General features: G+C 54.0%; 2 protein-coding genes across 2 annotated transcripts; both read right to left on the bottom strand.

Annotated features, from left to right (window-relative positions):
- Positions 1-890: 890 nt before the first annotated feature.
- Positions 891-18,168, bottom strand: ABHD8 (abhydrolase domain containing 8). The gene is given in 6 exon segments (XM_087955114.1): positions 891-2,030; positions 4,034-4,250; positions 4,656-4,826; positions 5,290-5,755; positions 5,758-5,972; positions 18,046-18,168. Coding segments are annotated over 5 exon segments (1,356 nt in total). The 5' UTR covers positions 5,963-5,972; positions 18,046-18,168; the 3' UTR covers positions 891-1,733.
- A 1,534-nt stretch (positions 18,169-19,702) lies between these two features.
- On the bottom strand, positions 19,703-21,717 carry LOC113430421 (C-C motif chemokine 4-like). The gene is made up of 3 exons (XM_026692861.2): positions 21,597-21,717; positions 20,083-20,194; positions 19,703-19,896 (listed from the first exon to the last, which is right to left on the bottom strand). The coding sequence occupies exons 1-3, from the start codon at positions 21,658-21,660 to the stop codon at positions 19,809-19,811; spliced, it is 264 nt and encodes an 87-aa protein (XP_026548646.2). The 5' UTR covers positions 21,661-21,717; the 3' UTR covers positions 19,703-19,808.
- Between the last annotated feature and the right edge of the window lie 5,329 nt (positions 21,718-27,046).

Raw genomic sequence — 27,046 nt, 5'->3', positions numbered from 1 at the left:
TATAAACTATGTTAGTGAGTTTAAGTGTGTGTATCACTTTAACTGTAAAACATGTATTTTGGGTGCGGTTGTAAAATCACCATAAGAGGGAGCAAGAGAGCTCACTGTTTGCTGGCTTTTACTGGATAGCTGACAATGATGGATTGATGGTGATAACTGCGTGTTTTCCCTGCTATTGCTGAGAGAAGAAAAGAGGTTTGATTTTCTTCATATCTCTAACTGCAAAAGAGATATATTACTGGACTGATTAATACCCGGATGGACTGAACTAGTGTATGATATATGGACTGTTTGACTATGCTATAACTCTGACTGGAATAAAAACTATTTAACTGGCACAGTGTATCTGTTTTACTGAGTGTAAGCTACAACAACGTTTATCTCACATATCTGCCTGCCTGCCTAAGTGCCGTTGCACGTTCTGCTAGGGTATATATCCCTAACACCCTTCCCTTCTTTCATTTCTCCCCCTCCCTTCCTTCCTCCCTCTCCTTTCTTTCTTTCCTTCCTTCGCAGCATCCCAGGGTCAAATGATTCCTCCCCCTCTCCCTTTGCAACCTGCTGACAAGCAAAGCCAGAAGCCAGATTTGCTGAACAGCCTTGTTACTCACTTCACACGGGAGGGAAGTTGGTGAAATGGAGCAAAACTCACCCGTCTCCCTTAGCAAACGGATGTTTTGGGTTCAGTTCTAGTCATAAGTTGAGGAACCAGAAGCGGCCGAGAAAAGTTCTCCAGGCCCCGGTGTGACATTCCCAGCCTCCTGGAAAAGGAGCCCCCAAACGGCACTGAATTCTCCTGCGGGTGCCCAGCTGCCAACCCTCCCAGGGCTGAAGTTGAGAGCTGGCACAGTTTACCCTGTGATGCCACTGGGAAGGGGGGGGGGAGGGGTTGGTACAACTTTGCAAAGTTTATTTACAAACACTGCAGGTGAGGGGCACAAGTGTTGGGGGGGCAGGGACCCCCATCTTGGACTGAACTCCAGCATCTCCTGTGTTGGAAAGAAGCGACGTGGGGTGGGGGGTGGGGGGGCAACAGCCTCTCCCCCCCTCGTGTGCTTCAACCACATTCAGGGCCTGCATTCTCCAGATCAGGGGTCTCCAACCTTGGCCCCTTTAAGACTCGTGGACTTCAACTCCCAGAATTCCTCAGCCAGCAAAGCTGCAAAGCTGAGGAATTCTGGGAGTTGAAGTCCGCAAGTCTTAAGGGGGGCCAAGGTTGGAGACCCCTGCTCCAGATTGCAGACCCCAGTCCTTAGGGGTGGGGGGGTGGGGGGGGGCAGAGGCCGGTGAAGGTTCTGACAAGACGACTATGCAAGGGGTTGGAGCCACCCCCTGCCCCCCCCGCCCCCAGGGGGGGGGTCTGCTGGGGGGGCTTCAGCCCCACGTCCTTCTCCACCAGCAGCGTGGGAGAATTCCGCCTGCAACTTCCCACAACTTCTTTGGACGTGGCTTTGGTGGGGTGGAAAACATCAAAGGTCAGTGGTCCACGCGGGCACCGTCCACACACACCCCATATCCGCTCCAAGAGGCCACCCCCTTGGCCCAGTCGAAGCATCCGGAAGGAAGCCCCAGCATCCCTTGCCGGAGACTCCAGAGCCCATCATCCTTCTGCAAGAAGCAAAGCAGCCCCGCTTGTCCGCCTCTGTCTGACTTTTTTGGGGGTGGGGGGCCTGATTGCTGCTGGCCCTTCTGCTCGCCACCATCCTTCGGTTCGAGGGTTCCCCGCATTCCAGCTATGCCCCCCAAACAGGGAGACAAAGCACCGCCTTCCCCCCTCCGTGACAACTCTCGGCGTCCGCCGTAAGAAGCTCTCCTTGGGGCAGCCACCGGAGCGTGGCCCCCGGGACCCTCAGGGTGGACCCCCATCCACCGGCTACTTCTTCCCCACTGGGGGGGCCCTCTTCGGAGGGGAGGGGCTCAGGCTCCCAGAGCAGGAACTCGTGCAGGAGGGTGTTGACCGTCTCCGGACACTCCAGCATCACCATGTGGCTGCCCTCATCTATCACCTTCAGGAAGGCCAGCAGCAGGATCTGGGGTCAAGAAGGACAGGGGGAAATGTCAGTCGGGTGGCCTTGCCCTGGATGGCCTGCAGGGTGGGTGGGTGGGGGGTCTTTGGGGGTCTTCAGGGGCAACCCAGCTGCTCTCTTGTGCATCTGTTGTGGCTTTGCATCTGTTGTGGTTCACCGGCAGCCTGTGCAGCGGAATCAGAAAAACAGGGGCCAGTCTGGGAGTGTGGGGAGGACTCGGATGAGGGCCCCGTGTCCAAGGCAGAGGTGGGCCCGGGGCCATCTGGGGGTGGGGTGCTGCCTCTGGAGGCAGAGGACCCAGGGGAGCCTGGTCCCAGTGCGCATGCGCAGAGCTGCTAGAAGGCAAGAGCAGCTGAGACAAAAGGGGCAACTCGGGAGTAAGGCTGGGAGGTGACGGCCCCTCCCATAAGGGATAAAGGAAGTGCAAAGGCAGGAAAACCTTTGCAGGAAGCAACGTCATTTGCTCTGATCAGTTTGGACTCTAAAAGCTCTGTGTTCAATTTGTTCTCCGTTTTGGCTTTGGAAAGACTCATTGGGACTTTAGTCACCGACAGAACTTCGAGTCAGATAAAGGTGCGTTCTTATCAGGATTCTTCCGAAGAACTTTGGCCGATGTTCCTGGGACTAATTATAGTTGGGTTAAGACGCATTCCGGGATGTGAATGACGATAATTCACAGCCATTGAACTAAAATAAAAGGCTTTGGGATTTGATGTGTGTTTGTGGGCGTCTCAGGAAGCCTGCAGAGGGATAATATCTACCTGTCTGTGTGTGTGTGAGTGTGTGTTTTTCACTTGCACCTTTGTGGAAAGTCAAAGCACTGCTGCAGAGGTGGGAATCAGTTGGTTCTGACCAGTTCTGGAGAACCGCTAGCGTAAGTTTTGAGTAGTTCGGAGAACCGGCCAACCCCATTTCTTCCCTGCCTCCCATCGAGTCCCCGCTGATCGGCTGGGTCTTCCTTTGTTGCCCTGCACAGGAGAACGGAGCTGGAAAGCAGGCTAGTGGGGTGGGGAGGGAAGGGGGATTTTGCAGTCACCTTCCCCTGCCACGCCCACCAAGCCACGCCCACAGGACTGCTAGTAAAATTCGTTGAATCCGACCACTGCACTGCTGACACACCCCAAAGAGAGGCAGCTGGTACCCCGCTTCCTGAGGCTGGCATGGGTTGCTCTACAGCTCTGAACCCATGCAGCTTTTCTGACCCACAACCTGGAAATGGTGGCCAGCTGCCCCCCCACCTCCTGTGTGACTTGAATTAACTGGTCAAACTTCTCCTCCACCGAAATGGCACTCAGCGCCCCCCCTCCCCCATGCCTTCCCATATCTGGGCAAACGTGGGTGCAATCAAGTGACCATCACTTCCCGCTTCCCTGCAAGACCCTCCGTCTCTCATAGGCTCCTCCCTCCCCTGCTTTTCATCCAGCCAATCTTGCTGCAGCTGGCCACATCTGGGTCAACTCTGGCCTGACTGAGGCCATTTTGAGGCTTCCGTGTTGGCACAAGGGAGCTGGGTGGGGAATAGAGAGAGCTGGGAATTTGTAGCCGAAACAAAATAGTTTCTCCTGGGAACCAAGGACGTTCCCACAGGCGGCTGAAGAGAGGAGGAGTGATGTTACCAAGCAACTGGACAGCGCCCTGATTGGACCGTGTGACTGTTTGTTTGGGAAAAGGGGAAAACTTCTACTTTTAATTAGGTGGAAACAGCAGGAACTTTCAGAGCCGGTTTCCACCCGATCTGTGCCAATATGATAGATCCAATAAACCTGCCCTTTGAGGACTCGGCCTGCCTCGGAGTTCTGTCTGCTATGGATGTATTGCTTGGAACCCCACAACATCCTGGCCCCCTCTTCAGGGGCATCTCAACTGAGCAGCCCCCCCAGGGCACCAAAGGCGACCCCCTCCATTGATAAAGGTCGGGTTTTACTCAAGGGGGAGCCATCAGGGGCTCCCTGGGGGCTAAGGGGGGGGAGTTTGGCGGGGCATGGGATGCCCCTCCACAGCCTTACCTCCGCCATGCGCTGGTCCTCCTCCACGGGCACAAACTTGTCGTGCATGCCATGCACCAGCAACACAGGCACGGTCAGCTCGGCGTGGTAGACCTCGTCCCCCTCCGGCCAGTACTGCCCACTCATCATGGCCCCCAGGACAAAGGAGGAGACGTTGAAGGCGTTGCCCTCCTTCAGCAGCTGCTTCTCCTTGGCACCCTGGCGGGCAAAGCCGGCTCTGACGGGGAGAAGGGCACGGGGTCAGCACAGAGGGCGGGTGGGAAGGGGTGGGCAAAGACCCCGCAATTTGGGGTCTGGGCCAAGGAAGAAGCGGGATCTCAGCCTCCCCCGGGAGGAGCGGGAGGGTTCAAGGCAGTCTGAGCCCCCCAAACAGACGGGCAGGGTCCGGAAGGGGGGTGTAAAGACCCCAGGGGAGCCATGCGTGGCCCCTGGGGAGACCTGGCTGCCCGCCCAGTTTTCCCCCTCCCAGAGGGTCACTTGAGGAAGGTCCAGGCCAGGCAGGGGGAGGGGGTGCCGGGGAAGGATAGCAGGTGCCCCCACCACCTTCAGGGCGGCCCAGTCGTGCCAGGGGAGGTCTGCCCATTTGTTCCCCCCGCCCTCCCCACCGGCCCACGAGGCTCACTTGAGGAAGGTCCAGGCCAGGCAGGGCGAGAGGCAGCGCAGCACGCAGGGGGGCATGTTGAAGATGGAGCAGAGGCTGGGCTCCAGGGCGGTGGGGCCCCCTCCGTTGACCATCACCACTTTGTGCACCAGGTCCGGGTATTCGTGGGCCAGGAAGGTGCAGAAGGAGACCCTGAGACGGAGGAGACGCCGGGCGGGCTGTGAGACGCGGCCGAGGGGGCCCCTCCCTCCCTCTCCCCCCCCCCCACAGGGGACGGGGGGCCTCCATGTCCAGAGGCCCTCTATGCAGGCAGTCCTCGACTTGCAGCAGCTCGCTTAGTGACCGTTTGGAACGACCACGGGACAGAAGAACAAAAGGGGCCTTTGTACACGACCGCGTCCTCCAGGGCCACGTGATTAAAACGGGGGTGCTGTCCCAGTGTCTGGTGGGGGGCTGTCACGGGACTCCCTTTGCGACCTTCGGATGAGCGAAATCCACGTGGGAAGCCGGGTTCGCTTTAACAACTCCCGTGATTTGCTGAACTTCACGCCTTTCCTCGCCTTGCTTGGCGGTGTCAATTCTGCTCCCGGTTCTGGTCGTAAGTCGAGGAGACCCTCAGGAGAGACCCCCCCCATCCCCCTGGGTGCCCCCTTACCCGTAGGAGTGGCCGATGAGGACGTTGCGCTTCTTGGCGTAGCGCTTGAAGAGGCTGCGCAGGTCTTCCGCCAGCGCGTAGAAGGTGTAGGCGGCAGCGATCTGGGGTGCCGAGCTGCCCCCGTGGCCGGCCAGGTCGGGCGCCACCACCTCGTAGCCCCGCCTGGCGAAAAAGTCCAGCTGCTCCTTCCAGATGTCCGAGGAGCCGCCCACGCCGTGGATGAAGAAGAGCGCCACGTCCCGGTGCGACCCTTGGCAGCTGCCGATGCGCTGCGTGCAGTCCACGTGCACCACCCGCTTGGGCTTCGGCCGGCGGCGTTTGAGCGACGGGGCCCCGCCGGCCGTGGGGGTCCCCGCCGCCCCCGCACTGGCCTCCGAGGCCTCCGCCGCCACCGCCGCCGCCCCTGGGGCCTCGGCCAGGTTCTCGATGACCACCTGGCCGGTGCGGTGAGAGGCGATGCGGCGCTGCAGCGCACGGCGCCCGTCCTCGGGGCTCCTCCTCGGGGCGCCGGGGGTCGGGCGGGGGCGACGTGCTTCACCCGCAGGACCCGGCCGGGCTTGACCTCCACGAAGCTGTAGCCGTCGCTGGACTCCACGGGCTCCAGGGGCCCCACCACGTTCGGCGCCTTGCCCAGCAGGCAGCAGAGGAGCCCGTCGGCCAGGCTGGTCAGCATGGCGGGGGCCCTGCGGACAGAAGGGCGGGGGGGGGGCTCGTTAGGGCGGCAGCGGAACGTCCCCAAGGAGACCCCCTGGCCGGCAGGCAGGCAGGCGACCTAGGGCAGTTGGGCCAGGCAGAAGGGCCAGGAAGGGGGGTATTTGGAGCTGCTGAGGGTGGAACTGGGGGGTTCTGGGTGGCCTCTCAGCCGGGTTTCTTTCTTGCAGACATTTCATGACCCAACTAGGTAACATCTTCAGTGCTAGGAGGGAGTGGGGTTGCGGAGAGGAGGAGGAGGAGGAGGAGAGGAAGGAATAAAGACACAAAGAGGAGGGGGAGGAGGAGGAGGACGGTGGGGTCTTTATTGATCTCTGAGCCTGGTTGTTTTCTTGCAGACGTTTCATGACCCAACTAGGTGACATCATCAGTGCTAGGAGGGAGTGGGGTTACAAAAAACCCCACCAGTCCCTGCCAGCATGGATGATGCTACCTAGTTGGGTCAAGGAAAGTCTGCAAGAAAACTATCAGCTCAGAGAGCACCGGTTGTCCTCCCCCTCCTCCTCCCCCAACCTTTCTAGCACTGATGATGTTACCTAGTTGGGTCAAGCGGATGTAAGTCTCTTTTTTCAACGAGGGTTTAACTGGCTGAATGTGATGGATGTAAGTTGAGGATGACCTGTCTGTGCAAAATGGCCAGGGAGGGAGGGAGATAAAAGAGAGACCCCCCCCCCACTGTTCTTCACAGCCAGAGGCCTCAAGGACTGTTGGGTCCCCAAGGTGGCTCTCTTGGCTGCAGGCGCCCACCCGAAAGACGGCGATGATTCCTCTGGGCACGTGCAGATCTCTCTCTTTCTCTCTCTCCTCCATTCTCTTTCTGACTCTTTCTTTCTCTCTCTCTCCATTCTCTCTCTCTCTCTCTCTCTTACCCCCTCTCTCCCTCCCTCCCTCCCCTTTCTGACACCCTGGAAGCCCCCGATTTCATTTGCAACCAGGCTAAGTGGTGCCTGCAGGAGGAAAAGCGCCAGCCCAGCCGGGGGAGATTTGGCTGCTGCTCTCAACCAAGAGAGAAGGGAGAAAAATTCCCTTTGCCAAAATCGGGAGAGAATACGGGCATCCTCAACTTACGACTGTTTGTTTGAGGTCACAACAGGACTGAAAAAAAAGTGACTTACGACCGTTTTTCACACTTACGACCGTTGCGGCATCCCTGGGGTCACATGATCAAAATTCAAACGAAAGGCAAGTGGCTCCTATTTACGACGGTTACAGGATCCCCTTTCGTGACCTTCCAGCAAGCAAAGTCAAGCGGGAAGGCCAGGCTCACTTAACAACCACGTTACTAGCCTAACCGCTGCAGGGATTCGCTTAACAACGTCATAAAACGGGGCCAGACTCACTTCACCAGTGCCTTCCTTAAAGAGCACACATATCGGGCTCCGTTGTGAGTCACTGCCTCCCGCAGAGTTGAAAGGAGGCCAGTCGGGATGGGGGGTCCGCAGCCCCCCTCCCCATCTCTCTGCTGGGAATTATTGAGGGCAGGGAGGGGTCCAACCTTGGCCACTTTGAGACTTGTGGACCTCGACTCCCAGAACCCCCCAGCCAGCCACGCTTGTCGGTCAGTGGGCTCCCCCTCACTCAAAGGGGCCACATGTCCAATTCCCTGCAGGGGGCTTCGGCCCACGGATGGACACTGGGGGACCCACACCTCTGGAGTCCCCAAGGGGACAAACCTCCGGGACCCCCCCCCCCTTGATTCCCTGTGAGCTTCTGCCCCCCCAGAGTCCCCTCCCTCCGAGGGAGGGGTTCCTAGTGGCTGGTTTGGCTCTTACACCCCCACGTCCTCCTGCTTTGCGCCCTGCCTTTCCAGGTGTGAAAGAGGCAGTTGGGTTGTGGTTGTGGCAGATCGCAACCGATGCAATGTGGGCAAAAGGGCCGGAACGAGAGCCGGTTTCCATGTCAACAGGATGAAGCCTGGAAAAAGCACCAGGATGGGTGCAGAGAGGCTCAAACTGGGATTGGCCCTCGTGGGGCTCCTAAAAGCGGGTGGGGACTGCAGTCCTTTGGAGCCCTGCCCCCCAAAACAGGGGGGCTCCCTCCTTGCTCCTTCCGGTCTCCAACTCAGCCAGTGGAGGCTCAGGGGTGTGAGAGAGAGACCTTGAGAGAGGGAAGGCGCTCCAACGTTTGCTCCAGAGAGGATCAATGAAAGAGGCGAGCAGGTTCCTAGACCTCTTGAACCCCAGGGTTCTTGGTGGGATCCCTCAGGGATCTTGGAGTCTTAGAGCCTCAGTGGCGCAGAGGTTAGAGGGCAGTTCTGCAGGGCTGCTTCTGCTGACCGCCGGTGGCCTGCAATTCAGCAGTTCAAATCTCACCAGGCTCAAGGTTGACTCAGCCTTCCATCCAGGTGGGTAAAAGGAGGACCCAGATTATTGGGGGCAAGAGACTGACTCTGTCAACCGCTTAGAGAAGGACGGAAAGAGAGCGGGAAGCGGGAAGTCTAAGTGCTATTCCTTCCTATTGCTAGAGGACAACCAGCTAAATAGGAGCTAGAAGTGTGCAGTGGCAGCCAAAAAAGCCAATGCAATCCTAAGTTGCATTAACAGAGGGATACAATCAGGATCAAGGGAGGTACTAACACCACTCTATACACCCTTAGTAAGACAACACCTAGAATTCTGCATCCAGTTTTGGTCACCTCACTATAAAAAAGAGGTTGAGACTCTGGAAAGAGAAGAGCAACCAGGATGATGAGGGGACTAGAGGCTAAAACCCAGTTTGCAGGACCTGGGCCTGGCTAGTCTAGGGAAGAGAAGGACCAGGGGAGACAGGAGAGCAGCCTTCCAATATTTGAGGAGGGGCTGCCACAGAAAGGAAGGGGTCAAGCTATTTTTTAAAGCACCTGAAGGCCAGACAAGGAATAAGGGATGGAAACTGAACCAGGAGAGATTCAACCTAGAAATTTCCTGACAGTGAGAACAATCAACCAATGGAACAGAAGTTGCCTTTGGAAGTTGTAGGAGCACCACCATCACTTGAGGTTTTCAAGAAGAGACTGGACTGCCACCTGTCAGAAATGGTGCAGGGTCTCCTGCTTGGATGGGGGGTTGGATTGGATGATCTACAAGGTCCCTTCGAACTCTGTTATTCTGTAAACACAGAAATATCCTAAAACATTACCTTTGCCTTACTCGGAGCAACTGGGCAGCTGATAGCTCCTCCCCGCTCTCTGGGGCTAGGGAGGGCGTGGGGCTTGGACCCAGGCAGGGCGGGGAAGGGGCATTTCCCCTGCCTTTGAGGCAGAGGGGTAGCATCGAGTGTTAATGCCACTCTCTATGACCTTGGTAAGGCCTCCTGGAGCGTCTGTTTACCTGCTACCCACCCAGAGGCCTCTTCCCTTTCCATCCCTCCATCCTTTCCAAGCCAATCGCAAGCCTGACCTTTGATCCGTCCAGCAGGTGCCACGCTGGGTGGGCTTTTGTGGGAGGTACCACGGAAGAGGAGGCAGACCTGGCAATATGGCTGCCCGTCCCCCCTGCCAACCCCGTCCCCCATCCAGGGCACCTTCTGAACCCAGCAGGAAATAGAACGGCAGGAGTCCCTGGCTAAAAGAAAACAGAATGGAAGAGGAAGGGGTGGATGCGGGTAACCATGGAGACCGGGGCAGGCTTGGGTACCACTCTCTCTCTCTCTCTCTGACTGGAAGGAGGAAGTTGCCGGTTGCGTAACCGGTTGCAGTTGAGTCAGAAAGGGGGTGGGGTTGCATAAGTCTCCCTCCACGTCCTTTTAGAGGGGGGCCTTCAGACCCCATAGAGGACAAACCTAGAGGGGTCTGAGGCCTTGATGGGTGGTTTCCTTGCAGATGTTTCATTCAAGTGGCCTCGTCAATGCCAGCTGGGTCAGGAAACGTCTGCAAGAAAGCCACCAACCTCAGAGACCCCCAAGGACCCCACAGTCCTCCTCCCCCACTTCTTCTCCTCCTCCTCCTCCTCCTCCCAGCAACCCCCCCTCCCTTCTAGCACTGAAGACGTTACCTAGTTGGGTAATGAAATACCTGCTCAAAGAGCTCCAAATACCCACAGCTGTCCTCTTCTTCCTCCTCGTCCCACTCCCTTCTAGCACTGATGATGTTACCTAGCTGGGTCTTGAACGTCTGCAACAAAATCACCAAGCTCAGAGAGCACCCAGGACCCCGCAGTCTTCCTCCACTCCCTCCCTTCTAGCCCTGATGTCATTGCCTAGAACGTCTGCAAGAAAGCTCAAAGTCCACAGGCTCCTCAAACCCACTCCTCGCTAGCACTGATGACGTTACCTAGCTGGGTCCTGAAACGTCTGCAAGGAAATAACCCAGCTCAGAGAGCACCCAGGACCCCGCCATTCAGCCCTGAGCCACAAAGATTCCCCTGCCTAAAATTATTCTCTTAAGAGACGAATTAAGAAGCAAACGCTAGCATTACATGTCGCCTCCTGGCTAGGAGCCATTGGCACTCAGGGTCAGACTCCAAGCTCCAGAGTGGGTCTCAGGTTGAGGTCATCGTGGGCTTGTGGGCCTGGGATTCTGCTGAAGGCAGCCCCACCTTGCTAAAAGATGTGAAGGCTGGCCCTGGAGGCAGCCCCATTTCCTCACCCTTCCCTGGGTCTGCAAGGGGGCTGCAGGTGGGCAGCTTCCAGCTAGAAGTCCCCCAACTCCACCTGCAGGTTTTGGCAAAGAGCGTCTACTTTCCATCATCGCTCCAGGATTTTTCTGTCTCCTTCATCTTTTTCCAAACGACAAATAAAACTTGGGTCAGCAAAAGGAACCAGAACAGAAGCAGCCAAGCTCTAGATCTCCCATGATGGTTTTTTCACACACCTGCAAATCTTTTTTTTTTTTTTTAAAGAACTGTTTGGGTACTGAGTGTAATTTATTTTATTTATTTTTTTTTTGCCGTTTTGCAATTTTCTCCAGGCCTCCCTCCAGAGTTCAAGATGCCAGGAGCAATAATATGGGAATCCTTACAAATGGTTTTTTGTTTTGTTTTTTGCTTTTTTGGTTACTTCGCTTTCCGTTTCTGCATAAATATCTCTTGATGAAAAATAGAAATTGATCGGAAAAGCAGATACACTATTTGTGTATATATATGAGTTAGGTTTTTCTGCAACGGAGCAATGTCCAATTTCACTTCAAATGCTGAAGGAAGGGTGAGAAACCACTTGCAATGCAGCCCTCAGCATTTTAGCAGATGCTTTCAAAACATTGGCTGCCTGGGCACGAGAAAGAAAGAAAGAAAGAAAGAAAGAGAGAGAGAGAGAGAGAGAGAGAGAGAGAGAGAGAAATGGCCTTAGCTGGTTTCATGGAACCGGCAATTAAGTGCCAATAATCACCTGCATTGTTGATATTACAAAACACAGGAGCATGGATCTCTTAGGTGGAAGGGGTCAGCAAAAGCTTCCTGGTAGAATTTAGTAAGTGCCACTTTATAAAGCCTTAATAAGTCCACACTTGGAAGACTGCATTTGGTCACACCAATATAAAAAAGGTGTTAAGTGCAGAGAAGAGCAACCAGGAGGATGAGGGGACTGGAGGCTAAAACATACGACGAATGGTTGCAGGAACTGGGCCTGGCTTGTCTAGGGAAGAGAAGGAGGGGGGAACGGGGGGGCACGGACAGGAGAGCAGCCTTCCAGTATTTGAGGGGCTGCCACAGAGAGGAGGAAGGTGGTCAAAGCACCTAAAAGCACCAGAGAAGGAACAATGGATGGAAACTGATCCAGGAGAGATTTAAACTGGAAATAAGGAGAAACTTTCTGACAGTGAGAACAATCCACCCATGGAACAGAAGTTGCCCTCGGAAGTTGTGGGAGCTTCATCCCTGGAGGCTTTCAAGAAGAGATTGGACTGCCCTCTGTCAGAAATGGAGTAGGGTCTTCTGCTTGGGTGGGAGGTTGGACTAGATGACCTACAAGGTCCCTTCCAACTCTGTTAATCTGTAATCTGAACCGGGTCTGGCTAGCTAGTCTAAAGAAAAGAAGAATTGGGGGTGACACGATATCAGCCTTCCAGTATTGGAGGGGCTCACTTGTTTTCCAAAGCACCAGAAGGGAAGGCAGGAAACGAGGGATGGAGACTAACGAAGGAGAGAAGCGGCCCGGAATTAAGCAGGGGAACAACTTGCCTCCAAGAAGCTGTGGGTTCTCCCTCCCTGGAGGTTTTCAAGAAGAAATTGGGCAGCCATTTGTCAGGAATGGTCGAGGGTCTCCTGCTTGTGCAGGGGGTTGGACTAGATGACCTCCAGGGTGCCTCCCAACTCTGATATTTTGTAACTTTGATTTAAGTATTGTTCCAGGACTGTGGGGTGCCCAGGGGAAGACTCTGAAATACTGGGCTGTGGGGTACTGGAAGGACGGAGGAAGCTCCACAACGCCTTGCCTTGCCAAGGAAGGTTTTATATCTGCTGATGAACGAAGCCTCCAAATGTGGCAACTTTAAGACTTGTGGGAGTTAAAGTCCACAAGCCTTAAAGTTGTCCAATGTGGGGACCCCTGAGGTCAACCTTACTTTGCAATTCCAAGCCCCGTGGAAAAGGGCCCCCTGCACCCGTTGCTCCTTAAATCCTAAGCGTGCAGAACCGGCTCCCCCTCTGCAAAGCTGCTCCTAAAAGGTGTGCCGTAAAAGCCAGAAGTCACAAGGACATTTTCCACCCAGGACGTCTCCTGGCGGTGGCAGCGCCTGGCTCTCCCCAAAGCCGCCTGGTCGCCCTTCCAAGGACTGGATTCAAGAGCCGGATCGAAGCCGCTGCAATTACAGCAGCCCAAGGATCGATCCACCAGCCGCCCCAAGTAGTCCCAGGTATCGATTTTGGAGCCGGAACGGTGGTGCTTCAAAATGGGAAATAAATCACGCAGCTTTGCAAACAACCGCAGGGAGGGGGGTTGGAGAGAAGGGGGGCCTGTCCTGAAAGACCCGGGAAGGTGAAATCCTCCTTGAATTGCTTGCAAATCGCACCCCCCTCAGCCACACACACACACAGACACACAGACACACCATGTCCTTCACGCCTTTGCAAGCAGCAGCCAATGGAAGCCGGCTCAGCGGGGGCTTTCGGCAAGGGTCGCCCTGCATTGGAGACCCCGCCAGTCCGCTCCGCCTGTGATCAGGGAGAAGAAACCCTTGGCCACCTGGGCCCCTGGAGGGGAAAGCAGGGGGTGTCCGGCCCTGGAGGCCTGTGGACTTCAATCCCCACATTCCCCAGCTAGCGATGCCACTTTGATCTCCCTGGCCCACGGAGGGGGCAGGTTCACCCCCAGAAGGGGAGGGAGGGGGAAATGGGTTTAAGGCAGGGCTGGTTCTCACCCGATGGCATGGATGGATGCTCTTTGGCTAGGGGAGATCAAAACACCAGCTCACCCGGAGGATAGGATAGAAAATAGAATAGAATAGAAAATAGAAATAAAATAGAATATAGAATAGAAGAATAGAAAATAGAATAGAATAGAAAATAGAAATAAAATAGAATATAGAATAGAATAGAAAATAGAAATAAAATAGAATAGAATATAGAATAGAATAGTACAGAATAGAATAGCGATTAGAATAGAAACTGGAAGGTACCTTAGAGGTCTTCTAGTCCAACCAGCTGCTCCAACAGGAGACCATGGACCATTTCAGACAAATGGCTGTCCAGGCTCTTCTCAACAGCCTCCAGTCACGGAGCATTCACAGCTTCTGGTGGCAAGCAGTTCCAACGGGGGAATTGTTCTCGCTGTCAGAAAAATCCTCCTCAATTCCAGGTTGCTTCTCGTCCTTCGTTTCTGGTGCTTCGGAGGACCGCTTGGCCCCCTCCTTCTTCTCTGTGGCCTCAGAGGAGGGACGTCCAACTTTGGTTCACCGGCACTGCAAAGATTTTAAAAAATACGGATTCTTTAAGGTAAGTGAACAGAGCCACAGAGTTCAAAGGGACCTCAGAGGTCTTCTAGTCCAGCCCCCTGCTCAAGCAGGAGATCCTAAACCTTGTCCAACAAATGGGGGTCCTGCCTCTTCTTAGAAACCTCCCGGAGCCCCCACGACTCCTGGGGGGCTGAGCAGTTCCAGTGATCCACCCTTCTCACCCTCAGGAAAAGCCTCCCTATTCCTTGGCTGCTTCTCTCTCCCCCTTCTCGCCCTGCCTTCCCCCCTCCCCTGGAAAGTCCAGGCTCCCCAGCCTCCTTGTGGGTGTGGGCAACGCCCCCCCCCTCCCCGTTTTCCCAACTCTTGAATGCTGGCTAAAGCAACCAAGGAAACCATTTTCCCTGACCCAGATTTCCCCGAGAAGGCTGCCTTTATGTAACTGAATGTCAGCTGAAGGGGAGGGAGGCGCAGAGGCAGAAGTGTGTGTGTGTGTGTGTGTGTGTGTGTGTCGTTGTGTTCCTTTTCCTCACCTCACAGCAACATCAAGCAGGAGCATTCAAACACCCCCCCCCAAAGAAAACCACCTCCAGGCCTTCCTTCCAGCTGGCAGGGCAGGGCAGGTGGGGGCTCCCTGCTCCACTGGTTTGGAAGCATCTCTTCCCCCGTGAGGGTCAGCTGGCAAGGGCACCGCAGGGTCAGGCCCAGAGGCTCTCCTGCCCACAGCAGCGGTCAGCCTGAGGCCCACCCCAGGACCGGATCTTGCCCCCCACCCTCCTGCAGCTGGGTTGGGGGGCAGCAGATGGGCCCCTGAGACCTGTGAGCAACCCTCTGCTTCCTGCTCTTGTGGGCTGGCACCTGCCCTGCCCTTCCGGCTGCCCTGGAGGGGCGGCTTCCTCTCTTGGCAGGCATCAAACACACACACACACACACACACGCAGACACACGCTTCTCTCAAAGGGACCCACAAGAACGTCCCAGCAGAGCATTTCCCGGGTTGAGGTTGCCCCACCGTTTGGCCAACAAGTTCTCATTCTTTGGACTGCCACCTGTCAGAAAGGGTGTAGGGTCTCCTGCTTGGGCGGGGGGGTTGGACTAGATGACCTGCAAGGTCCCTTCCAACTCTGTTAATCTCTCTCTCTCTGTCTCTGTCTCTGTCTCTAAAGCCGGAAGGGTGCAGGGGAGAAGGGTGGGGGCGCAGGAAGCCGGCTTTTGGGGATCCCTCTCCAGGGAAGAGCCGAGTCCAAGTGGCATCAACCAGCATCGCGTCAATTCAGGGGTCTCCCACCTCGGCCCCTTGAAGACTCGTGGTTTTGCTGGCTGGGGAATTCTGGGGGTTGAAGTCCCCGCGTCTTAAGCTGGCCAAGGTGGGGAGGCCCTGCTTTAAACTGACCCGGATCGAAAGCCACACCCCCAGGAAATCCGAGGGCTGGGCTAAGGGCCCCTGGAAAGGAGACCCCCGCCAGATCCCTTCGGCCTGGCTGGCAGGGAAACTGGGTGGCACCTGGGGTCCCCCCTTCCCTGCTTCCCTCTTCTGGGCCCACAGGGTGCAAGGCCCAGGCCTGGTGAGGGGTGTGGGGCGGGGGGCACCTGGGCCAGTGGGGAGAAGACCCAGGCCCTTCCTGCAGGGACCTCCAGAACCAGGGTGCCTAACCTGCCCGGGTTGGTTGGTGGATTTCCCACCTTTACTATATTTACAAACTAGCTCCATCCCCGTGGGCTTCGCTACGAAACTATGTGGTGGGGCTTAGTTTTTGGGGAGGAAAATAAGGAGGAAAAGAATTCTGCCTCTGCCTACCAGCATCCATCTGTATTCATCTGGCTAGTGTCCTGTCAGTGTGTGTGAGAGAATTGAAGGCTGTTTGGAAACTGAAAGAGTATTTGCTGTGTGAGCAAGGAGCCTGGGTGTGGCTTAGCTCAACTGTTCTGTACTGAAGCTGCTTGGTGCTGCTGTGAAACTGAAACTGAACTTCCTCTCCTCTGCTTGTGTTTTGCATTTGGAAGAGATTTCTTTCCAGGTGGGGAGGGGGATTAGGACTCCTTAGCATCAGAGCGTGTTAATAATAATAATAATATGTGAAATACTAATGCTCTGGTGGTCATTTTGAAAAATCCTTTCTTAGTGAGCCCCTAGAAACCAAGAAGAACATACAGGCCCCATTTCAAGTTTGTAGGTTTGACGGTTCTGGAGATTTCGTGATGATGCGTGAGGGGTTATTTTGCTTTTAGGTATATATATAGAAGATAAGAACTGAAGGCAGCGAACGCATCCAACCCATCTCCCTCCCCCTATTTTCCCCACAACAACCCTGTGAGGTAGGTTGGCCTGAGAGAGCAGGACAGGCCCAAAGTCGCCCCACAATAACAGGTTGTCCTTGGCTTACAATGCTTCACTTAGTGACTGTTTGAGGTTACAACAGCACTGAAAAAAGGACCCCTTTTTCGCTCTTATGACAGTTGCAGCCTCCCTGCAGTCATGCGATTCAGGTGTTCGACAATCGACTCACGTTTATGACGGTCTCAACGTGCAGTGGGGGAGGGGTCAGGCAATCCCCTTTGGCAACCGACGGACAATCCGGGGGAAGCCGGATTCACTTAAAAACCAGGTTACTGATGGATGTTAAGATCCACTTAACAACCGTGGCACCAGAAATGTCGTAAAACGGGGCAAAAATCACTTCACGGATTTCTCGGTTTGCAACATAAGAAGTTTGGGGCTCCCCCGGGGTCGTACGCTGAGGACTGCCTGGTTTGGGGGACTTAAAAACCCCAAAGCCCCCCCTTTCCAAAGCTTCTAAGGAGCCGATCAGCTCGGCTCTCAGGAAAACTGGGGGTGGGCACAAGTGGGGGCTGGGGGAGGGAGGAGGCCCCAGGGTTGCATCGGCCTCTTTCCTCCGGGGGGGTCTCCGACCGTGGCCCCTTTAAGCCTTGAGGACTCTGGGAGAACTCTGGGCGTCTTAAAGGGGCCAAGGTCGGAGACCCCTGCCTCAAAGTAGTCAGGCACCCACCGACTCCAAGGAGAGGCTGATGGCACGAGGGAGAATTCTGCAGCCTGTCCGGGATCTGTGATCAGGACAGGCCTTGCAACCCCTCCCCACCCCCTGCCCAGCCCTCCTGCTCTCCTCTCCTCTTCTGCCCCCAGCCGAAAGCAACACCACTGGAGCGCTGCAGTTGGCACCCTCCCTGGGCCTCCCTGGCACTCGGGCAGATCTGCCAACGCTGCACAATCTGTTCCGTGGCTGCCAGGCCCCATCCATCATGCAGGAAGCTTGAACTCTCCATATATATATAATAATACATACATACACACACACACACACACACACACACACACACAGACAGCAGTGGCCACGGCTTGACAGGTGCTTGAAGGAGCTTAAGGACTAGGAATTTGATCTAGCTTATATAAAAATTGCAGGTGGAAACCAAAGCCCAACTCCCGGCCCAGCATGGGAATGCCCCCAGACCCACCGCTGTCCGGTTCTGCCTTGACCCCCTCCAGGGACGGACACAAACACACCCAACCCCCCATGGGGGCAGCTTCACCCAGGGAAGGAAATTCCTCCAGATTCCGAATTCAGATGCCCAGAAAATTTACATTCCAGGCTCATGCAGTGATTTCCAAATTAAAGCCCCCCCGCCCGTTTCTGTCCAGCAGCCTCTGCACGGGCCCCTTTTTGAGGGGGCCCCGGCAGCTTTACCTGCCCTTTTAAAGCCACACAGCCAGGTGCCTGGGAAAAGCCCCCCAGACCCCAGAAAGCCCCCTACCGTGAAGGGCAGGAGTGGGGGTGTCCCCTCTGGGGGTCTGCAGGCCCTCCCCACACCTAGGATAAACTCCCCTCCCCAATGGGGCAGAGGAGGGGGCGGGAGTCCTCCCACCCCCAGCGGGGCCAAGGACGGGTCAGTGCCGGGCGCATCTCATCCGCTGATCCGCTTAGCTCGCCTCAGAGGAGGCCGCGCAGGTGAGGAAGGGGCGGGACGGGGGGCGGCAGCTCCAGGGGGTTCGACTCCCGCCGAGGGACCCCCCACCAAGGCCGGGCGGGGGGCGGCCGAGGGCTCGGAGCCGACTGTCCGTTCAGCACCCGCCGCCGAGGCGCCGCCAAGCGGACAGCCGGCACGGGGCGGGGGCTTCCTGTCCCGGGGGCGCAGGGGGCTCTGGGGCCGCCCCGCCTGATGGGGGGGTCGGGGAGGCGTTTCCCCCGTGCGGGGAAGGGTCCGCCGCCCCCCCGCGCTGCCCGTCTCACCTCCTGTCCGCCCCCTCCCGGGCTGCGGCGCGGCGGCGGCGGCGGGGGTCGAGGGTGGGCGGCGGTCCCTCCGGCCGGGCCGGCGAGGGGGCTGGGGGCGTCGGCTGGAGCTCTGCCCGCGCCTCGGCGCCCCTCCGCAGCCATCGCAACCGCCAGCAAAGCCCTCCTGGCGGGGAGAGGGGCCGGGGAGGGAGGGAGGGAGGGGCTTCCCCGGCGCCTCCTTCTGCAAGCGGGCGCCCGCCGGGGATCGGCTGCGAGCAGGAGCCCCGGAGTCCGGCGGGGAGAAACGGGCAGGGCTCCGGCGGTCTCTGGGGCTCAAGGCCCCCTTGGCCTTCCCGGGCCGACTCCTTGTCCAGGGGCTACCCAGACCCCCTCGGCTCTTTCCCACGGGCTCCTGCCAAAGGAGCCCCCACCCCCGACCCCCTTTCCCCCAGGCCGGGAGGGCTCTGCTCTCTGGGGCAGCGGGCTTGCTTGGAGAGGGGGCAGGTGCTGAGGAAGGGTCTCTTATTTTTCCCGGGCGGGGGCACCAGCTGCGCCGGGCCGTGGAGGAACGGCAAGATCCCTCCGGGGAAAGGGGGCCACGGGGAGATCCAGCGCGCCCGGTTTTCCTGCCCCGCGGAACGAAGCAAGCGGCGCGAGGTAGGCGAGGTCAGGCGCGGCTTGGGGCGCCGCTTGTGTGATTGGGGGAGGGCAAGGCGTTAGCGTACCTGGCTCCCCTTGGCCGCTTCAGCACCCTGGACTTCAACTCCCAGAATTCCACAGGCCACGGGGCATTTCAGGAGAGGGAGGGGCAGGGCCTGCTGGAGCGCCTCCCCCCCAACCCAACCCGGACTCGGAGAGCCCTGAAGAGACCCAGCTCCGGAGGCTGCATTTTACTCTGTGTGTGTGTGCGTGTGTGTGTGTGAAGGCGGGAACTCTGCAGGGAGGGGGGCCGTCTTCGACCAAGGAGAAGCCCCTCTTGCCCCCCCACATCTGTACCCAGGTGAATTCCGGGGTCCTCATTGGGAAGAGGCGAAGAGAAACGAGCTCCGCACAACGGAGGGGCGGGGAGCCCCTGGCTGAAAGAAGGTTGGACTTCAACTCCCAGAATTCCGCGCTGGCTGTGGAATTCTGGGAGTTGAAGTCCACACTTTTTCAAGTCGTCGAGGCTGATTCAAACGAAGCTCCCGGGCGGTTTTCGCCGCCCAACTGTCCGCATCTTTCCGAGCACGCCAAGAAACCCCACCTAAATTCCCATTAAACGCGGTGGGGTGGGGTGGGGTCATCTAGCAGACCCCACGAATCTGCATGCCGCCCCCAACCAGCCACAATATCGTTCCTGAAATAAACCAGAACCCAGAAGAACAAAAGTTGGAAGGGACCCTGGAGGTCTTCTAGTCCAGCCCCCGGCTTCCTTCCTCCTCCCCAGCCGCGGAAGGGATTTCATATATGGGAGGATGCAACCCCTCCATCCTCCCCCGCTCCTCCCTACTTTTGAGCATGAGGGGAGCCCCTTACCATGATGCCCCCCACCCCGCAGTCTGGTAGTCTGCTATTTCGACACAATTCAGCCTTCTGGGCTTCCTCAAGCCAGATTACACACACAAATACACACACACACACACGCATTAGCCTAATTCCGATGGGTGATAATAAACAGAAGGCACTCTGCACATGCTTCAGCATAAAGCACTGCCTTTAATAATGGGTTTTTTTTTCTCTCTCCTTGGATTATGGGCATCTGCCAAGAGGGGAGGCTTGCTTTCCCCTCGCCCGGAGCACGTTTAGGGTGGGCCGAGGGCACGGATGCGATCCTGGACCCATGGCTCTGAGGGATCCGCGCAGATCTTTCGGTCTCTTTTGGTAAGGAATCTGCAAAGGAGAAATGTCTGTTTTCAATCAAGATTAGGATTTAACCCAGTGCATCTCAACGTGAGGGTTAGGGTTATTCTGGGAGTTGAAGTCCACCCCTCTTAAAACGCCCAACTCTGAGACGCACTGATTTAGCATTTAGCATTTGGATGAGAAAGAAGCTCCTACCAAGTTGAACCAACTTACACAACGGCGGACGGGCTGCATCTCCCGCTGGTGTATTCAAAAGATTTCAAGAGGTTCAGTGGGATGGGGCGTTTCATGAAGCTAACGCAGCAAGTGGTGGGCAGAGGATCCACTGGGGAAGGAAAGAGAGAAGGTGTGACGTCCCACCACCACCGTTGGGTGGAGAAGCTCTCCGGCCATCCCAGAATGGGCAGGAAACGGAGATTGGCAGCTCAAGAGCAGCCAAGAGGATTGGGGGGGGGCTGGAGGCTAAAAAACATACGAAACGTTTGCAGGAACTGGGTATGGCTGGTTTAATGAAAAGAAGGACTAGGGGGGACCTGGCAGCCGTCTTCCAGTATTTGAGGGGCTGCCACCAAGAAAAGGGGGAGCCCCTTTAACTGGCTTACACACCAACCCTGTAGGAACCTTACTTTCCTTTTGGTGCGATGTGCAAGGCCTCTGATTTAGATGATGAGGCGCCCTTTTATTTGGCAACAGAGTAGAGTAGAATAGCAGGGTTGAAAGGGACCCTGGAGGTTTTCTAGTCCAACCCCCTGCTCAAGCAAGAGACCCTAGACTATTTGGCGGCTGTCCAGCCTTCTTAAAAACCTCCAGTGATGGACCCACCCACCCCTCAACGTCTGGTGGCAAGCAGTTCCACTGGTTAATTGTTCAGGAAGTTTCTCCTTAGTTCCGGGCTGCTGCTTCCTGACAGGGAGGACAATTAACCAGGGGAACTGCTTCCCACCAGAAGCTGTGAATCCTCCAACACTGGAAGTTTTTAAGAAAAGGCTGGGCAGCCACTTGTCAGCAGGGCTCTCCGACCGTGGCCACTTTAAGACTTGTGGACTTCAACTCCCAGAGCAAAGCTGGCTGAGTCCACAAGTCCACAAGTCCACAAGTTTTAAAGTTGCCGAGGTTGGAGAGCCCTGCTATATAGGTCTCCTTCTTAGCCATGGGGTTGGACTAGAAGACCTCTGAGGTCCCTTCCAGCCCTACAATTCTATTTTCCCTGTTCTCAAAAGGGGCGGAGGGTCTCCACAAACCCAGCAGGAAAGAGCTCCCTTCCGGAGGCCGCCCAACTTGTGCGTGGATTGGACTGACCGCACCCCGTCTGGATGACCCTCCCAGCCGGAGCCCTTCCCCGCCCCAAGCAGGGTGGTTGCTCGGCTCAGACCCTCCTGCAACCCTCCGGCCTGGGGTTCCTGGGGTCCCCAGCTGTGCCCCATTGCGTGGCTCCTCTCTCCTGGGGAGAGGGGCGCCTGCCTTGGACACCGTCTGCCGTTGGGGCAGCGTCTCCCACAGGGTCTCCGAGTCGGCTTCCTACAGGTCATGCCGGCACGTCGCTCCCAATAAATCCCTGGGAGTTTTTCCGAAGCTCCGGGCTTAGGATTTAATTTGGGCGATCGCCGGAACCCTGACACTCTGCCTGTCTTCACCCCGGTCTGGCTCATGGCTGCGAGCTGAGTGGCCTGGAGAATTCCCGGGTCTTGGGTCGCAAGAGAGGAAGCCCAACGGCCTGAAGGACTCACTGGGACGCTCGACTGCCAGGGCGACGGAGACCACCAGGAACAGGAAGGCGAGGACGGTCTTCATCTTCGAAGAGGGCAGGAAGGGCAGCTCCGGTCTTATCTCCGTGGCATCAGCAATGCCTTTTTATGCAAACCGACAGAGGCAGCCACGGGAAACACGTGGTGGGCTCCACCCACGGGCTGTGGCCACAGAGCTGTGGGGGCCAGGGAGGCTCCCAAATAACATATAGTCAGAGTTGGAAGGGACCTTGTAGGTCATCTAGTCCAACCCCCCGTGGCCCAAGCGGGAGACCCTACACCATTTCTGACAAATGGCAGTCCAGTCTCCCTTTGAAAGCCTCCAATGCTACGGACGAGGCTTTCGCACACCGAAACAAGGTCAGGGCTGAAACTGACATGGTCGAGGGCTTGAACAGGGGGCTGGACTGGAGGACCTCCCAGGTCCCCCCTTAAGCCACCTCAATGGAACCCCACAAGGGCTTCCTAAACGGAAGAAGTCAGCGTAGATCCACCCAAAGTGGAGCAATTGAGACCCTCTACAGCCCTGTGACTAGCTTAACAATTCCTGGGATTCACTTTACAATGGAGGCAAGCAAGGCCATAAAAGGGGGCAAAACTCACTTAACGGATGTCTCACTTAATGACAGAAATGGCGAGGGCCCACTCCTTGGTCCTGGTACTGACTGGGGTTTTGGCTCCACAGCTGCCTGTATTTTATGGACAGACGGACATCAAAAATGGAACAGAAAGGAAATGCGGACTATGGAATCTATTTGATGGGCGGCTGGAGAGCTGAGACCCAGAAGCCACCGGGGCACCTCCTGGAGCACGGGTGCCAAGTGGGCAGGCCAAGGTGTGCCCACTGGCGCCTCTGTGGCTGCCTTTGAGACCAATGGAAATTTCTGGGTGGTTTCCAAGGGCGGCCCCCTGTAGAGCACGTTGCAGTAGTCTAGCTCCAAGGAGACCGTCCCTGGGGGGTTGTCTGAAGGCCCGTCTCATCCAGGAAGGCTCCTGAGGGGAGCAGCAGGCAGAGCTGGCCAAGCACATGGATGGCCACGCCGTGCAACATGGACTTCCTCGCGGTTGAACAAGCAACTGAGGCCCAGTTTACGTATAGCGGTATTTGGGGTTGGACTTTGTCTTCCCTCCCATCTTACTCCCTTACTTCATGGTCTGACTTGCTTTCTAGGGGTTTTTGCTGGGAATTAAGGTCCTGGGGGTCCTCAAGATTGGCCTCCCTCCCCCCTCCATTTTAGTTTAAAACCCTCCTGATAAGTTGAGCCAGTCATTTCCCAAAGACATTCTTCGCAATCTTGGTGAGGTGCAACCCATCCCTTGCCAGCAGCCCATCATGGAGACAGCACAGACCAGGAATCCAAAGGTTTTTTTGGGGGGGGGGGACACCAACCCTTTAGCCAGTGGTTCACTTCTAGAATTTGTTGTTCTCTTACTGGACGTTGTCCTTTCGTTGCCCTTCTTGGTTTACAAGGAATGCAGCTCTCAGCATATTAAAAACGGCTTCAGCAAAATGTTGACTTTGGGGAAAGTTCCAGAGCTGGTCAGACAGAGGAACTTTGAAAACAAGACAACAATGAGCAGAAATCAGGAGGTTGGTGGGGTGCCCAGGAATTGATCTTGCTGGCTTAGCATATCTCCTGTTTTGATCAAACGGCTTCCTGAAAAGATTGTGAAATTGTTGTCAATAGAAAGTATCTTGGTTTGAGCCAAAGCACTTGATAAGGCATCTCGCAGCATCCTTTTTTGCAAGCTCGGTTTTTTGGGCTGCAGAGCAGGAGGACTAAGGAGATCTCAGGCCCCTGGCTGGCTGGCTGGCTCCCCAGAGGCCCCCCCACAGCCACCCTGGGGGGGGGGGCAGGCGCCAGGCATTCCCCTCGGCTCCTCCCCACTTCCAGGTTTTCATGCATGGTGAGAGGTGGAGGAGAGGCTGGCCAGGTGAGCAGATCACACAGAATTGTGTGAGATGGTTAATATTCTACAAAACAAACTCAAAACCACCTTGATAAGCTGCGGAGCTGGGCTGAAAGTAGTGGAATAAAACATGACAATTTCCTTTGCAATCGGAATAGAGGAGGAAGGGACCTTGGAGGTCTTCTAGTCCAACCCCCTGCCCAAGCAGGAGATGCTATACCATTTCAGATAAGTGGCTGTCCAGTCTCTTCTTCAAAACCTCCAGGGATGGAGAACCCACAACTTCTGGAGGCCAGCAGTTCCCCTGGTTAATTGTCCTTCCTGTTAAGAAGTTTCTCCAGGTTGCTTCTCTCCTGGGTTAGTTTCCACCTGTTGCTTCTTCTCCTGCCTTCTGGTGCTTTGGAGAATAAATTGACCCCCTCCTCTTCTCTGGGGCAGCCCTCCAAACATTGAAACATTGCCATCATGTCGTCCCCCGCCCCCAGTCCTTCTTTTCTCTAAACTAGCCAAACCCCAAATCCTCCAACCGTTCTTTGTATGCTTTTTTTAAAAAAGTTTTTTTATTTGTATAACGAAAACAAAAACAAACCAATAAAACCATTTTTCTGTTCAACAGTGTCTTGGTTGGGTACGTATACCTTGTGCACATAGTAATATCGTCATACATTTCTTACTTGTTTATATTTACAAACCATTCTAAGTATTTTATATCACATTTGTCAATTATTGTATTATCATTAACATTGTAATTATTGTCTTTCAAAAATATATTTCATCCTTACCTAAATTATATTCATTCTCTTACTCAATCTAACTCAATCAAGTATAATACTGTATATTATACTATTATTACATATTTCAATTTCTTACTCTTCTATCTAGCCATTCATAGAATAAATTCCAAATTTTATAATAATCTTTTTCTTCCTGTTCTCTAATTGCCATTGGCAATCTACACATTTCTGCACATTCCATTATTTTCTTAATTGTTTCCTCTTCCATTGGAATTTTCTAATTTTTCAATTTTGTGCAAATACAATCCTAGCTGCTGTTAATACATTAATAATCAAATATGTTAACTCTTTATTGTAACCTTCAGGCAAAATTCCCAATAAAAATGTCTCTGGTTTTAAATCTTTACATTGTTTTATCATTTTTTCCAACCACACGTGTATTCTAGTCCAATATTTTTTAGCATCAGTGCATGTCCACCACATATGGTAGTATGAACATCTTAGCAATTCTCACTGGGGGTAAGTACCACCTGTAAAACATCTTATGCAAGTTCTCTTTATAGGCTGTTGACATAGTTAATTTATAGTTTCTAGTCCATAGTGTCTGCCACCTGTCCAAATCTATCCCATATCCAAAGTTTTTCCCTCACGCGATCATTGATTCTTTTACTTACTCTTCCTCTAAATTCACTCCTAGTAAATAACCATACAGTTTTTTAATCAACTTCTCTTCAGTGCCTGTTAAGATTTTATCTAATTCAGTCAATTACTTGTAAAACCCAGCCATCTTAATATCTTTTTCATACCTTGTATGTATTTGCAAATATGAATACCAATATATTTATCCCTTGTAACTTCAGTTCTTGCTTTGTTTTGAGTTTACCCTTTTCATTTCAAATTTCCTCATATCTAATAATGTGTTCCCTTTTGAAAACCTGTGGATATGTAAATGCCTCTATTGTTGACAACCAGACTGGTATTTTCATATCATGGCATTCCCTTATTTTCTCCCATACCGTCAATAAAGCATCCCTGACCTAATGTCTCCTAAAGTATCCATGTGCCCTACTTTCTTTATACCATAAGAATGCGTGCCACCCCAATTGTAAATCATGCCCTTCCAATGTTAGCAATCTGACATTTTTCAATAAAATCCATTCTTTCATCCACATCAATGTTACTGCCTGATAATATAATTCCCAATTGGGATAATATAATTCCCAAAACCCCTCTCACTCTTGCACCCGGCAATCGTTTGGTCTTCATTCTTGTCTTTTTCCCTTGCCAGATAAATTTCAACATCATTTTATTTAAATCTTCAAAATATTTTTTTTCAGTCTTATTGGAATCATCTGGAATAGATATAATATTTTTGGCAATATATTCATTGTAATGGTTGATATTCTACCTGTTAGAGAAGTTACAACTATCACACATTCTTGGTATGTGTGATTCTCCTTTTAATACAGAGAACAGATAATCCGAGTCGGAAGTGACTTTGGGACCTTTCCACCAGGATCCTCATCTACCTCTTTGGGGTCATTTGCTTTCCTTCCCAAAAGAAGAAAAATCCCAAAAGGAACTATGAAAGGCAAATCAAACATGCAAAGTGGTGGGAGCTTCATCATCCCTGGAGACTGGACTGCCCTCTGTCAGAAATGGGGCAGAGTCTCCTGCTTGGGGGGGTTGGACTAGATGACCCACAAGGTCCCATTTCTTTCTGCTGGGGGCACGAAGAGAGAGAAGAGCAGTGGGCTGGGGGGGGGGTTTGTGAGACCTGTCCTGGCCACGGATCCCAGGCGGCTGCAGAATTCTCCCGCGTATCTTCGGCCTCTCCTCGGCATGGTCAGTGCCATACTACTTTACAGCAGGGATCTCTTGGCCCCTTTAAGACTTGTGGACTTCAACTCCAAAGTTGGCAAAGTTGGAGACCCCTGCTATAGAACCCCAGCCCCCCCTTCCCCCCCCCGGAGATTATTTTACTGATCAAATTTATAGGCTGCCCATCTTGCTGTCCTGGCAGCTGAGAAGGTTCTGGGTCAGAATGGCTGTGGCAGCCTGTAAATTAGTTTTGGATAAATATCTGTATTGTATCTCTAGGTGGTTGGTCTATCATATCTATCTATCTATCTATCTATCTATCTATCTATCTATCTAATCTATCCCTGCCTACCTACCTACCAATCTCTATCGCTATCTATCTAGCCATCCCTCCATCTCTCTCTCTGTTTATCTACCTCTCTCTCTCTCCCTCCCTTTCTCTCTCATACATACACATCTATCTATCTATCTATCTATCTATCTATCTATCTATCTATCTATCTATCTATCTATCTATCTATCCATCTATCTATGCTTTCTATCATCTATCTATCTATCTATCTATCTATCTATCTATCTATCTATCTATCTATCCATCTATCTATGCTTTCTATCATCTATCTATCTATCTATCTATCTATCTATCTATCTATCATCTATCTATCTATCTATCTATCTATCTATCTATCTATCTATCTATCTATCTATCTAAATATCTATCTATCTATCTATCTATCTATCTATCTATCTATCTATCTATCTATCTCTATCTATCTATCTATCTATCTATCTATCTATCTATCTATCTATCATCTATCTATCATCTCTATCATCTATCTCTATCATCTATCTCTATTTATCTATCATCTATCTCTATCTATCTATCTATCTATCTATCTATCTATCTATCTATCTATCTATCTATCTATCATCTCCCCTGCTGATTTTCCTCTTTATTTTATATTT

This window comes from Notechis scutatus, chromosome 1, assembly GCF_049901735.1.
Source record: "Notechis scutatus isolate UNSWTSFEM ecotype Mainland chromosome 1, rNotScu1.2, whole genome shotgun sequence".
Classification (NCBI taxonomy): Eukaryota; Metazoa; Chordata; class Lepidosauria; order Squamata; family Elapidae; genus Notechis; species Notechis scutatus.
Note: the sequence above shows the minus strand (reverse complement) of the source record. Positions and strands in the feature narration are given on the sequence as shown.